Source organism: Salvelinus namaycush, chromosome 37, assembly GCF_016432855.1.
Source record: "Salvelinus namaycush isolate Seneca chromosome 37, SaNama_1.0, whole genome shotgun sequence".
NCBI lineage: Eukaryota > Metazoa > Chordata > Actinopteri > Salmoniformes > Salmonidae > Salvelinus > Salvelinus namaycush.
In genome coordinates, this window is record NC_052343.1 from 18,284,662 (window position 1) to 18,296,679 (window position 12,018).

General features: G+C 43.6%; 1 protein-coding gene across 2 annotated transcripts in view; it reads left to right on the forward strand.

Moving 5' to 3' along the window:
- The window catches only part of dnah5 (dynein, axonemal, heavy chain 5), a 63,092-nt gene that overhangs the window by 33,848 nt on the left and 17,226 nt on the right, over positions 1 to 12,018 (forward strand). For both annotated transcript variants that reach the window (XM_038977139.1, XM_038977140.1), the window contains exons 40-51: positions 516 to 669; positions 824 to 970; positions 1,389 to 1,630; positions 1,898 to 2,074; positions 4,070 to 4,274; positions 6,164 to 6,306; positions 9,103 to 9,237; positions 9,493 to 9,615; positions 9,779 to 9,992; positions 10,329 to 10,552; positions 11,026 to 11,224; positions 11,682 to 11,854. In XM_038977139.1, coding sequence (XP_038833067.1) covers positions 516 to 669; positions 824 to 970; positions 1,389 to 1,630; positions 1,898 to 2,074; positions 4,070 to 4,274; positions 6,164 to 6,306; positions 9,103 to 9,237; positions 9,493 to 9,615; positions 9,779 to 9,992; positions 10,329 to 10,552; positions 11,026 to 11,224; positions 11,682 to 11,854 — 2,136 coding nt within the window. The remainder of the gene's footprint in view (positions 1 to 515; positions 670 to 823; positions 971 to 1,388; positions 1,631 to 1,897; positions 2,075 to 4,069; positions 4,275 to 6,163; positions 6,307 to 9,102; positions 9,238 to 9,492; positions 9,616 to 9,778; positions 9,993 to 10,328; positions 10,553 to 11,025; positions 11,225 to 11,681; positions 11,855 to 12,018) is intronic.

Genomic DNA, 12,018 nt, shown 5'->3' on the forward strand with positions numbered 1-12,018 from the left:
TTAATACCATAGTAGCATAAAACCTTTTTTCGATCTATATGTGAGGTAAGGATTTATTTGTGTTAACATGAAGAGTTTACCTCATTCTCTTCCATTGTTCTCCATATTGTAGGTGGAGGAGTCTGGTCTCATAACATGAAGAGTTCACCTCACTCTCTTCCATTGTTCTCCATATTGTAGGTGGAGGAGTCTGGTCTCAAAACATGAAGAGTTCACCTCACTCTCTTCCATTGTTCTCCATATTGTAGGTGGAGGAGTCTGGTCTCAAAACATGAAGAGTTCACCTCACTCTCTTCCATTGTTCTCCATATTGTAGGTGGAGGAGTCTGGTCTCATAACATGAAGAGTTCACCTCACTCTCTTCCATTGTTCTCCATATTGTAGGTGGAGGAGTCTGGTCTCATAACATGGAGAGTTCCCCTCACTCTCTTCCATTGTTCTCCATACTGTAGGTGGAGGAGTCTGGTCTCATAACATGAAGAGTTTCTCTTATCCCTATGTGTTCCATACTGTAGGTGGCAGAGGCAGGTCTGATCAGCCATCCTCCATGGAAGCTGAAGGTGATTCAGCTGTTTGAGACCCAGAGGGTCCGCCATGGCATGATGGCCCTGGGGCCCAGCGGAGCAGGAAAAACCACCTGCATTCACACCCTGATGAGAGCCATGACAGGTGAGAAACATCCCCATCAAAACACTGGACTTATATGACCTTATTTGCTACCTCATGGCAGTCATACTAAACTAAAATGCACAGACATTTACATGCACTAGAAAAAAATAAAAAGTTGTGTTAAGTTAATTTGTCTGTGTGTTTGCACCCACAGACTGCGGTCAGCCACACAGAGAGATGCGTATGAACCCCAAAGCGATCACCGCCCCTCAGATGTTTGGCCGTCTAGATGTAGCTACCAATGACTGGACTGACGGCATCTTCTCTACCCTGTGGAGGAAGACCCTGAGAGCCAAGAAAGGTGAGACAGACACCTCTTATTTCATATTTTTATATCTTGTGTGTTTTTGTTCTACCTTGTTATTGTGAGTATTGCATTGTTATTGATTACTGCATTGTTGGGGTTAGAGCTTGCGAGAAAGGCATTTCACTGTACTTGAAAGAAATACGCATGCAAAGTTACTCATGCATTACACCTGCTAGAGCATGAACCCACATATAGTGCATCCCGTATAGTCTCTATGGAATTCATATAGAACAATGGGGCAGACCATTTTCCCCCATCTCTATTTCCATGTGTTTTCAATATTCTCATATCTTTCTATTCATTTCTCTATCTTTTTACTAAAAGTGATGTTCTAATACTTTTCTCTGACCTCCATAGTTGATTTTGATTAGTTTAATAAGCAGACTGGTTCTAATGTCTCTCTCCTCTGCAGGGGAGCACATCTGGATAGTACTAGATGGACCAGTAGATGCTATCTGGATAGAGAACCTCAACTCTGTACTGGATGACAACAGGACTCTGACCCTGGCCAATGGAGACAGGATCCCCATGGCTCCCAACTGCAAGATTGTGTTTGAGCCCCACAACATCGACAACGCCTCGCCTGCCACCGTGTCTCGTAATGGAATGGTGTTCATGAGCTCTTCTGTGCTCAACTGGAGCCCCATTCTGGAGGTGGGCACAGGAACATTCTCTCACTCTTTATCAGTGGATGAAAATGTGTGAGTGCATATGTGTGTGTGTGTGTGTGTGTGTGTGTGTGTGTGTGTGTGTGTGTGTGTGTGTGTGTGTGTGTGTGTGTGTGTGTGTGTGTGTGTGTGTGTGTGTGTGTGTGTGTGTGTGTGTATATATACATGTGTGTATCTTTTTCTGTGTGTCTGCATATTTGTGTGTGTGTGTGTCTTTGTCTACATGTATACATGTGTGTTTGTCCCCATGCAGGGCTGGCTGAAGAAGCGTTCCCGTCAGGAGGGAGAGATGCTGAGAGAGCTGTTCTCCTCTTCCTTCCCAGAGCTCTACCGGTTCACTGTTCACTGTCTGGAGTACAAGATTGACATGCTGGAGGCCTTCGTCATCATGCAGAGCATCAACATGCTGCAGGGCCTCATCCCCGCCAAGGTAGGCACCTGAAACCTCCATACTCCAACCATATTAAAAACCCTGCAGAAGGGGGATAATATCCGTACATCACTGAGCTCTATGAATACTGTTGAAGTGAATTGCCCCACATTCCTCATAGAAACAAAATGGAATGCTCTAATGCCTAACTAATTGAATTCATCCTGTCATTGTGATTCCTGAAGCACTCTGATTTTCAATTACTGTTGGACTATAACTCTCTGGACTCTGCATCTATAGTGGCTTGCGAAAGTATTCACCTCCTTGGCATTTTTCCTATTTTGATGCCTTACAACCTGGATTTAAAATAGATTTTTTTGTGGGTTTGAATCATTTGATTTACACAACATGCCCACCACTTTGAAGATGCAAAATATTTTTTATTGTGTAACAAGAAATAAGACAAAAAAACAGAAAACTTGAGCATGCGCAACTATTCACCCCCCCAAAGTCGATACTTTATAAAGCTACCTTTTGCAGCAATTACAGCTGCAAATCTCTTGAAGTATGTATCTATAAGCTTGCACATCTAGCCACTGGGATTCTTGCCCATTCTTCAAGGCAAAACTGCTCCAGCTCCTTCAAGTTGGATGGGTTCCGCTGGTGTACAGCAATCTTTAAGTCCTACAACAGATTCTCAGTTGGATTGAGTTCTGGGCTTTGACTAGGCCATTCCAAGACATTTAAATGTTTCCCCTAAAATCACTTGATCTAGTATGCTTAGGGTCATTGTCCTGATGGAAGGTGAACCTCCGTCCCAGTCTCAAATCTCTGAAAGACTGACACAGGTTTCCCTCAAGAATTTCCCTGTATTTAGCGCCATCCACCGTTCCTTCCATTCTGACCAGTTTCCCAGTCCCTGCCGATGGAAAAACATCCCCACGGCATGATGCTGCCACCACCATGCTTCACAGTGGGGATGGTGTTCTCGGGGTGATGAGAGGTGTTGGATTTGCACCAGACATAGCGTTTTCCTTGATGGCCAAAAAGCTCAATTTTAGTCTCATCTGACCAGAGTACCTTCTTCCATATGTTTGGGGAGTCTCCCACCTGCCTTTTGGTGAACACCAAACGGGTTTGCTTATTTCTTTCTTTAAGCAATAGCTTTTTTCTGGCCACTCTTCCGTAAAGCCCAGCTCTGTGGAGTGTACCGCTTAAAGTGGTCTGTGGGACAAATACTCCAATCTCCACTGTGGAGCTTTGCAGCTCCTTCAGGGTTATTTTTGGTCTCTTTGTTGCCTCTCTGATTAATGCCCTCCTTGCCTGGTTAGTTTTGGTGGGCGGTCCTCTCTTTGCAGGTTTGTTGTGGTGCCATATTCTTTCCATTTTTTAATAATGGATTTAATGGTGCTCTTTGGGATGTTCAAAGTTTCAAATATGTTTTATAACCCAACCCTGATCTGTACTTCTCCACAACTTTGTCCCTGACTTGTTTGGAGAGCTCCTTGGTCTTCATGGTGCTTCTTGCTTGGTGGTGCCCCTTGCTTAGTGGTGTTGCAGACTCTGGGGCCTTTCAGAACAGGTGTATATATACAGAGATCATGTGACAGATCATGTGACACTTAGATTGCACACAGGTGGACTTTATTTAACTAATTATATGACTTCTGAAGGTAGTTGGTTGCACCAGATCTTATTTTCGGGGCTTCATAGCAAAGGGGGTGAATATATATGTACGCCCCACTTTTCTGTTTTTTCAAATGATTTGAAACAAGTAATTTTTTTCATTTCTCTTCACCAATTTGGACTATTTTGTGTATGTCCATTACATGAAATCCAAATAAAAATATATTTAAATTACAGGTTGTAATGCAACAACATAGGAAAAATGCCAAGGGGGATGAATACTTTTGCAAGGCACTGTATGTGAGGGTGGAATTCCATTTCCCTTTACTGTAGGTGACTGATTCATTTGAGTGCCAAGTATGTAGATAAAGCTGTAGAAGGGTTTTGGTACAGTATGTTGTGTTGATAGTGACTTTTGTTGTGTTCCAGGAGCAGTGTGGGGAGGTGTCCAGGCAGCATGTGGAGCGTCTCTATGTGTTTGCTCTCATGTGGAGCATCGGAGCTTTACTGGAGCTGGAAGACAGGAGGAAGATGGAGAGCTGGCTCCGTGGCAACGACAACATCCATCTGGACCTCCCAGATATACCATCAGACAGCGAGGACACCATGTTCGACTACCACGTCACTACAGACGGTAAGGGGTAGATGTTCAGTAGACAGACTCCACAAAATCACAACACACACTCAGTCCTCTTTTTACTGTTATGGAAGATGCAGTGAACAAAAATATAAACACAACATGTAAAGTGTTGGTCCCATGTTTCATGAGCTGAAATAAAAGATCCCAGAAATGTTCCATATGCACAAAAATCTTAAGTTTACATCTCTGTTAGTGAGCATTTCTCCTTTGCCAAGATAATCCATCCACCTGACAGGTGTGGCATATCAATAAGCTGAATAAAGAGCATGATCCTTACACAGGTGCACCTTGTGCTGGGGACAATAAAAGGCCACTCTAAAATGTGCAGTTTTATCACACAACACAATGCCACCGATGTCTCAAATTTTGAGGGAGTGTGCAATTGGCATGCTGACTGCAGGAATGCCAGAGCTGCCAGAGAATTGAATGTTCATACCATACTGTACCATAAGCTGCCTCCAACGTCATTTTAGAGAATTTGGCAGTACGTCCAACTCGCCTCGCAACCATATACCACGTGTAACCACGCCAGCGCAGGGCCTCCTCATCCGTCTTCTTCACCTGCGGGATCGTCTGAGACCAGCCACCTGGACAGCTGATAAAACTGTGGGTTTGCACAACCTAAGAATTTCTGCATAAACAGTCAGTAATCATCCCAGGGAAGCTCATCTGCATGCTCGCTGTCCTCACCAGGGTCTTGACATGACTGCAGTTTGGCGTCGTAACCGACTTCAGTGGACAAATGCTCACCTTCGGTGGCCACTGGCACACTGGAGAAGTGTGCTCTTCACGGATGAATCCCGGTTTCAACTGTACCGGGTAGATGGCAGACAGCGTGTATGGCGTTGTGTGGGCGAGCCATGTCAACGTCGTGAACAGAGTGCCCAATTGTGGCAGTGGGCTTATAGTATGGGCAGGGATAAGCTACGGACAACGAACACAATTGCATTTTATCGATGGCGATTTTAATCCACAGAGATACTGTGACGAGATCCTGAGGCCCATTGTCGTGCCATTCATCTGCTGCCATCACCCCTTGTTTCAGCATGATAATGCACGACCCCATGTCGAAAGGATCTGTACAACATTCCTGGAAGCTGAAAATGGCCCAGTTCTTCCATGGCCTGCATACTCACTAGACATGTCACCCATTGAGAAAGTTTGGGATGCTCTGGATCGACGTGTACAACAGCGTGTTCCAGTTCCCGCCAGCAACTTCGCACAGCCATTGAAGATGAGTGGGACAACATTCCACAGGCCACAATCAACAGCCTGATCAACTCTATGCAAATGAGATACTGTATGTCGCTCCGCATCTGGTCACCAGATTCTGACTGGTTTTCTGATCCACGCCCCTCCTTTTTTTTAAGGTATCTGTTACCAACAGATATATATCTGTATTCCCAGTCATGTGAAATCCATAGATTAGGGCCTAATGAATGTATTTCAACTGACTGATTTCCTTATATGAACTGTAACTCAGGAAAATCTTTGAAATTGTTGCATGTGTTTATGTTTTTGTTCAGTGTAGATCATAAGATCATATTGATCTTTCACAGTGCTCTTGCTCAATTAAAAATATCACCATCAGATCTCTCATTAAACCATCAATATGCGTTAAATTCACCTGCACAGCTGATGTTGGTGTTACCTTAGTCCTGCTTGCTACCAGTCTTTCATGATATGTTCACCCTCCGGTGGGTATTATCATCAGAAAAATGTTGTCCTTTTTGAACAGACTAAGGGTCATTTATCTATTTGACAGTCATTCCGTACAACTGAACTAAAGTATTTCCAGCTGAGGACATCGTGGATGGTGTTCATGATGCTCGTATTATTTGTTTTTCAATTACTTATTCTTGTATGTCCTCCTGTGTGTGCAGGTCAGTGGGTCCACTGGAACACACGGGTAGAGGAGTACGTCTACCCATCAGACCTCACCCCAGAGTACGGATCCATCCTGGTCCCCAACGTAGACAATGTCCGTACTGACTTCCTCATCCAGACGATCGCCAAACAGGGCAAGGTGGGTGTCCATATTCACAAAGGGACTCAGAGTAGTAGTGCTGATCTAGGATCAAGTCCCCTTTGTACACTATACAAAAGTATGTGAACACCCCTTCAAATAGGTGGATTCGGCTATTTCAGCCACACCCATTGTTGACAGGTGTATACAATTGAGCACACAGCCATGAAATCTCCATAGACAAACATTGGCAGTAAAATGGCCTTACGGAAGAGCACAGTGACTTTCAACGTGGCACCGCCATAGGATGCCACCTTTCCAACAAGTCAGTTCGTCAAATGTCCGGTCAACTGAAAGTGCTGTTATTGTGAAGTGGAAATGTCTAGGAGCAACAATGGCACAGCCACGAAGTGGTAGGCCACATAAGCTCACAGAACGGGACCGGCACGTGCTGAAGCTCATAAATATCGTCTGTCCTCTGTTGCAACACTCACTACTGAGTTCCAAACTGCCTCTGGAACCAATGTCAGCACAATAACTTAGTTGGGAACTTCATGAAATGGTATTCCATGGCCGAGCAGTGGTGTAAAGCTCGCCACCAGTGGAAAGGCGTCACCATCTGGCAGTCAGACAGACTAATCTGGGTTTGGCCGAATGCATAGTGCCAACTGTAAAGTTTGGTGGAGGAGGAATATTGGTCTGGGGCTATTTTTCATGGTTCGGGCTAGGTCCCTTAGTTCCAGTGAGGGGAAATCTTAACGCTACAGTATACAATGACATTCTAGATGATTCTGTGCTTCCAACTTTGTGGCAACAGTTTGGGGAAAACCCTTTCCTGTTTCAGCATGACAATGCCCTCGTGCACAAAGCGAGGTCCATACAGAAATGGTTTGTTGAGATCGGTGTTGAAGAAGTTGACTGGGCTACATGGAGCACTAACCTCAACCCCATCGATCACCCTTGGGATGAATTGGAATGCCGACTGTGAGCAAGGCCTAATCGCCCAACATCAGTGCCCGACCTCACTAATGCTCTTGTAGCTGAAATCCCTGCAGCAATGTTCCAACATCTAGTGGAAAGCCTTCCCAGAAGAGTGGAGGCTGTTATAGCAGCAAAGGGGAACCAACTCCATATTAATGCCCATGATTTCGGAAGGAGATGTTCAATGAGCAGGTGCCTACATACTTTTGGTCATGTAGTGTATATACAGTACATTCTGAAAGTATTCAGACCCCTTACCTTTTTCACATTTTGTTACGTTACAGCCTTATTCTAAAATGTATCAAATGCATTGTTTTCCTCATCAATCTACATACAATACCACGTAATGACAAAGCGAAAAGAGGTTTTTAGAAATGTTTAGAAATGTATTAAAACAATAAAACAGAAATACCTATATTTACATAAGTATTCAGACCCTTTGCTATGAGACTCGAAATTGAGCTCAAGTGCATCTTGTTTCCATTGATCATCCTTTCGATTTTTCTACAACTGATTGGAGTCTGTCCACCTGTGGTAAATTTAATTGATTGGACATGATTTGGAAAGGCACACATCTGTCTATATAAGGTCCCACAAAAACTAAGCCATGAGGTCGAAGGAATTGTCCGTAGAGCTCAGAGACAGGATTGTGTCAAGGTACAGGTCTGGGGAAGGGTACCAAAAAATGTCTGCAGCATTGAAGGTCCCCAAGAACACAGTGGCCTCCATCATTCTTAAATAAAAAAGTTTGGAACTGCCAAGACTCTTCCTAGAGCTGGCCACCCGGCCAAACTGATCAATCAGGGGAGAAGGCCCATGGTCAGGGAGGTGACCAAGAACCCGATGGTCACTGACAGAGCTCCAGAGTTCCTCTGTGGAGATGGGATAATCTTCCAGAAGGACAACCATCTCTGCAGCACTCCACCAATCAGGCCTTTATGGTAGAGTGGCCAGACGGAAGCCACTCCTCAGTAAAAGGCACATGACAGCCCGCTTGGAGTTTGCCAAAAGGCACCTAAAGGACTCTCAGACCATGACAAACAAGATTTTCTGGTCTGATGAAACCAAGATTGAACTCTGGCTCCATCCCTACGGTGAAGCATGGTGGTTGCAGCATCATGCTGTGGGGATGTTTTTCACCGGCAGGGACTGGGAGACTAGTCAGGATCGAGGGAAAGATGAACAGAGCAAAGTACAGAGAGATCCTGTGCTCAGAGTGCTCAGGACCTCAGACCTAAGACCACACAGCCAAGACCACACAGCCAAGACAACGCAGGTGTCGCTTCGGTACATGTCTCTGAATGTCCTTGAGTGGCCCAGCCAGAGCCCGGACTTGAACCCGATCGATCATCTTTGGAGAGACCTGAAAATAGCTGTGCAGCGACGCTCCCCATCCAACCTGACAGAGCTTGAGAGGATCTGCGGACAAGAATGGGAGAAACTCCCGAAATACAGGTGTGCCAAGCTTGTAGCGTCATACCCAAGAAGACTCAAGGCTATAATCGCTGCCAAAGTTGCTTCAACAAAGTACTGAGTAAAGGGTCTGAATACTTAAGTAAATTTGATATTTCAGTTTTCATTTTTAATACATTTGCAAAAAAAATCGAAACTGTTTTTGCTTTGTTATTATGGGGTATTGTGTCCATTTTATATTAAGGCTGTAACGTAACAAAATGTGGAACAAGTCAAGGGGTCTGAATACTTTCCGAAAGCACTGTATATTCTTATTATAATCTAAACTGATCCTATATTAGCAATCCTGTTCTGAGTGGACACGTATTGTTAATTAGGCTTGTACGTGGAGGATAAATTACCCCCTAGCCATGTGATCTTGGTCAGATCCTCAAGAGTAATCCCTTCCTCGTTTTGTCGCAGGCTGTGTTGTTGATCGGAGAGCAAGGCACAGCCAAGACTGTCATCATCAAGGGATACATGTCAAAGTACGACCCCGAAACTCACATGGCCAAGAGTCTCAACTTCTCCTCCGCCACAACTCCACTCATGTTCCAGGTATTACACCTCCAAAACAACACCACACACTTTCTGCTCTTTACTCTAACTTTTCAAGTTTTAGATGGGTAGGACTTTCTAAGATCAGTTGTGAATGAATGAAAATGTTTTCCAGTCACTTTTCAGTAAGTTTATCTGACTACTTCAGGTCTATGCGCCATTTATTTACAGTAACAATACTACAAATGTGTGTTTTGTTCTCTTATTCACTGTCTGTAAAGATGAAACGGCCAATCTTTCTTTCCTTCTCTCCAGCGGACTGTGGAGAGCTATGTGGACAAGCGGATGGGCACCACCTATGGCCCTCCTGCAGGGAAGAAGATGTCCATCTTTGTGGACGACATCAACATGCCAGTCATCAACGAATGGGGAGATCAGGTCGGACTCAAACTCAGCACTCGTTAAATCACCATAACGAAAGCCCAAAAATTACAGTTTTCCCATTTGTTTTCCTGGGAAACCTTACCATATGAAATTGCAATCCAAGAGTGTACAGATTATTCAGCCATTTTACCTAATAATTTGACTCACCCTGCTTTAGGTTACCAATGAGATAGTCCGCCAGCTGATGGAACAGAACGGGTTCTTCAATCTGGAGAAGCCGGGGGAGTTCACCAATGTAGTGGACATCCAGTTCCTGGCAGCGATGATCCACCCAGGGGGAGGCCGCAACGACATCCCCCAGAGACTGAAGAGGCAGTTCTCCATCTTCAACTGCACCCTGCCCTCCAACGCATCCATCGACAAGATATTTGGTGGGTTTGGCTCCTTTAAAAACTCTAGAATTACATCTGTGTGGAGACTCTATGGTTTATCTTCTTGATCAGTTTCCCTCTCCCCCTCTAGCATATTTAAAAAAGAAATTGTATGAATACCATGTAATTTGAGTTACCTGTACTACTTCTCATCCATTTACACTGGGCTTGTTTGAATTTTGACTATATTAGATATCTATATATACATATATAATTACACCATTATATATCTCTCAACAAAAAACACAATTTTCTTTCACTTATTTACCTCAATGCTTCGACCACCTTCACGTCGTCAACCCCTTTTCCCCTCATCTCATTCCTTTCCCTGACCAGGAGTCATCGGGACAGGACACTACTGTGCCCGGCGAGGCTTCACAGAAGAGGTGCGTGGAACTGTGGCCAAGCTGGTGCCGCTGACCCGTCGGCTGTGGCAAATGACCAAGGTCAAGATGCTGCCCACTCCGGCCAAGTTCCACTACATCTTCAACCTCAGAGACTTGTCCAGAGTCTGGCAGGGCATGCTCAACCCAACCGCTGAGGTGGTCAACTCTCTTACTGTGAGTCCATAAAAAATTCTAAATAGAATTTCCGGTAACACTTTATTTGGATAGTCCATCTGTAGATGTACTAGTAATATTTCAACTAACCCTAACCTTACCCTTACTCTAATTCTAAACCTAACCCTTACTGTAACCTTAGCAAGCAGCTGCTTATCACCAGATAGTTTGTTGATAATATGACATGCTCTACAGATGGACTATCCGGACTATCCAAATAAAGTGTGACTGAATTTCCTTTTGAAAGACATTAACATAATCAATCAATCAGTCAATCCAATACAACTAGAGGAATAAATATCAAAAGGCTTCTCACTGGATCCAAAGGTCTGAATGAACTGAGAAAAATAGCTATGACTTCTGTCCTAAGTTACAGTAAGATTCTAGACATTTAATCAGCAGTCGTTCTGTGAATGTAGACTTAACATTTCCATGAGATAAAGTTTGTTTTATTTTGACCCTGTATGCTGTAGGTGTTGCTTCAGCTGTGGAAGCATGAGTGTAAGCGTGTGATCGCAGACCGGTTTACCATGCCAGAAGATGTAGCCTGGTTCGACAGGGCCCTGGCCAAGCTAGTAGAGGAGGAGCTAGGAGAGGAAGAGAGGTCTGTGGTCGACTTCGGAGTAGACGGCTACTTTGTTGACTTCCTAAGAGATGCTCCTGAAGCTACAGGTATAGCCAGAGCACCAGGTACTGTATAGCCTATTCACATACATACACTGTATCTATCACATGATCCTGCATGAGATAAGTCATTTACAGTTTCTGAACCCATATTGTATATATTAAATATGTGCTGTATTTTTCTACCCTGTATTAAGGATTCAAACAGTACATTCTAAGATGGTGTGTTTAGCTTTATTATTATGTTGTATACATTGCAGTTTAAAATTGCAGGGTATGTGAATAAATACAATAATTATAAGGATATTAAATGAATATATATATATATTCATATTCATATATATATATATATATATATATATACAAAAGAAACGTTTTATTTACATTCACATTTCTTAAATATTGCCAAATCAACCAAACTAGCTACGTGCTACATTAGCAGAGAGTTGGATCATTTGAATGAATAATCTGGTATTGACAATGACAAAAAATTATTTCCCACCAGGTGAGGAGCCAGAGGATACAGACTTTGAGATGCCCAAGGTGTATGAGCCCATCGAGTCGCTTGAGAGCCTGATGGACAGGCTCAACATGTTTCTTGGCCAGTACAACGAGAGCATCAGAGGAGCTGGCATGGACATGGTGTTCTTCAGAGATGCTATGATACACCTTGTCAAGGTAGAGGGAAACTGTCATTATGTTCACCTATAGGTGTTTATGAGCAATTATTACCACCTTTGTCATGCATTATAGTGCATTGTGTATAGATCATAAGGTATTATAAAACATGCTTAAATCACATTACAAAGAGGGTGTTCATAAAAAGTATTACTAAACATTCA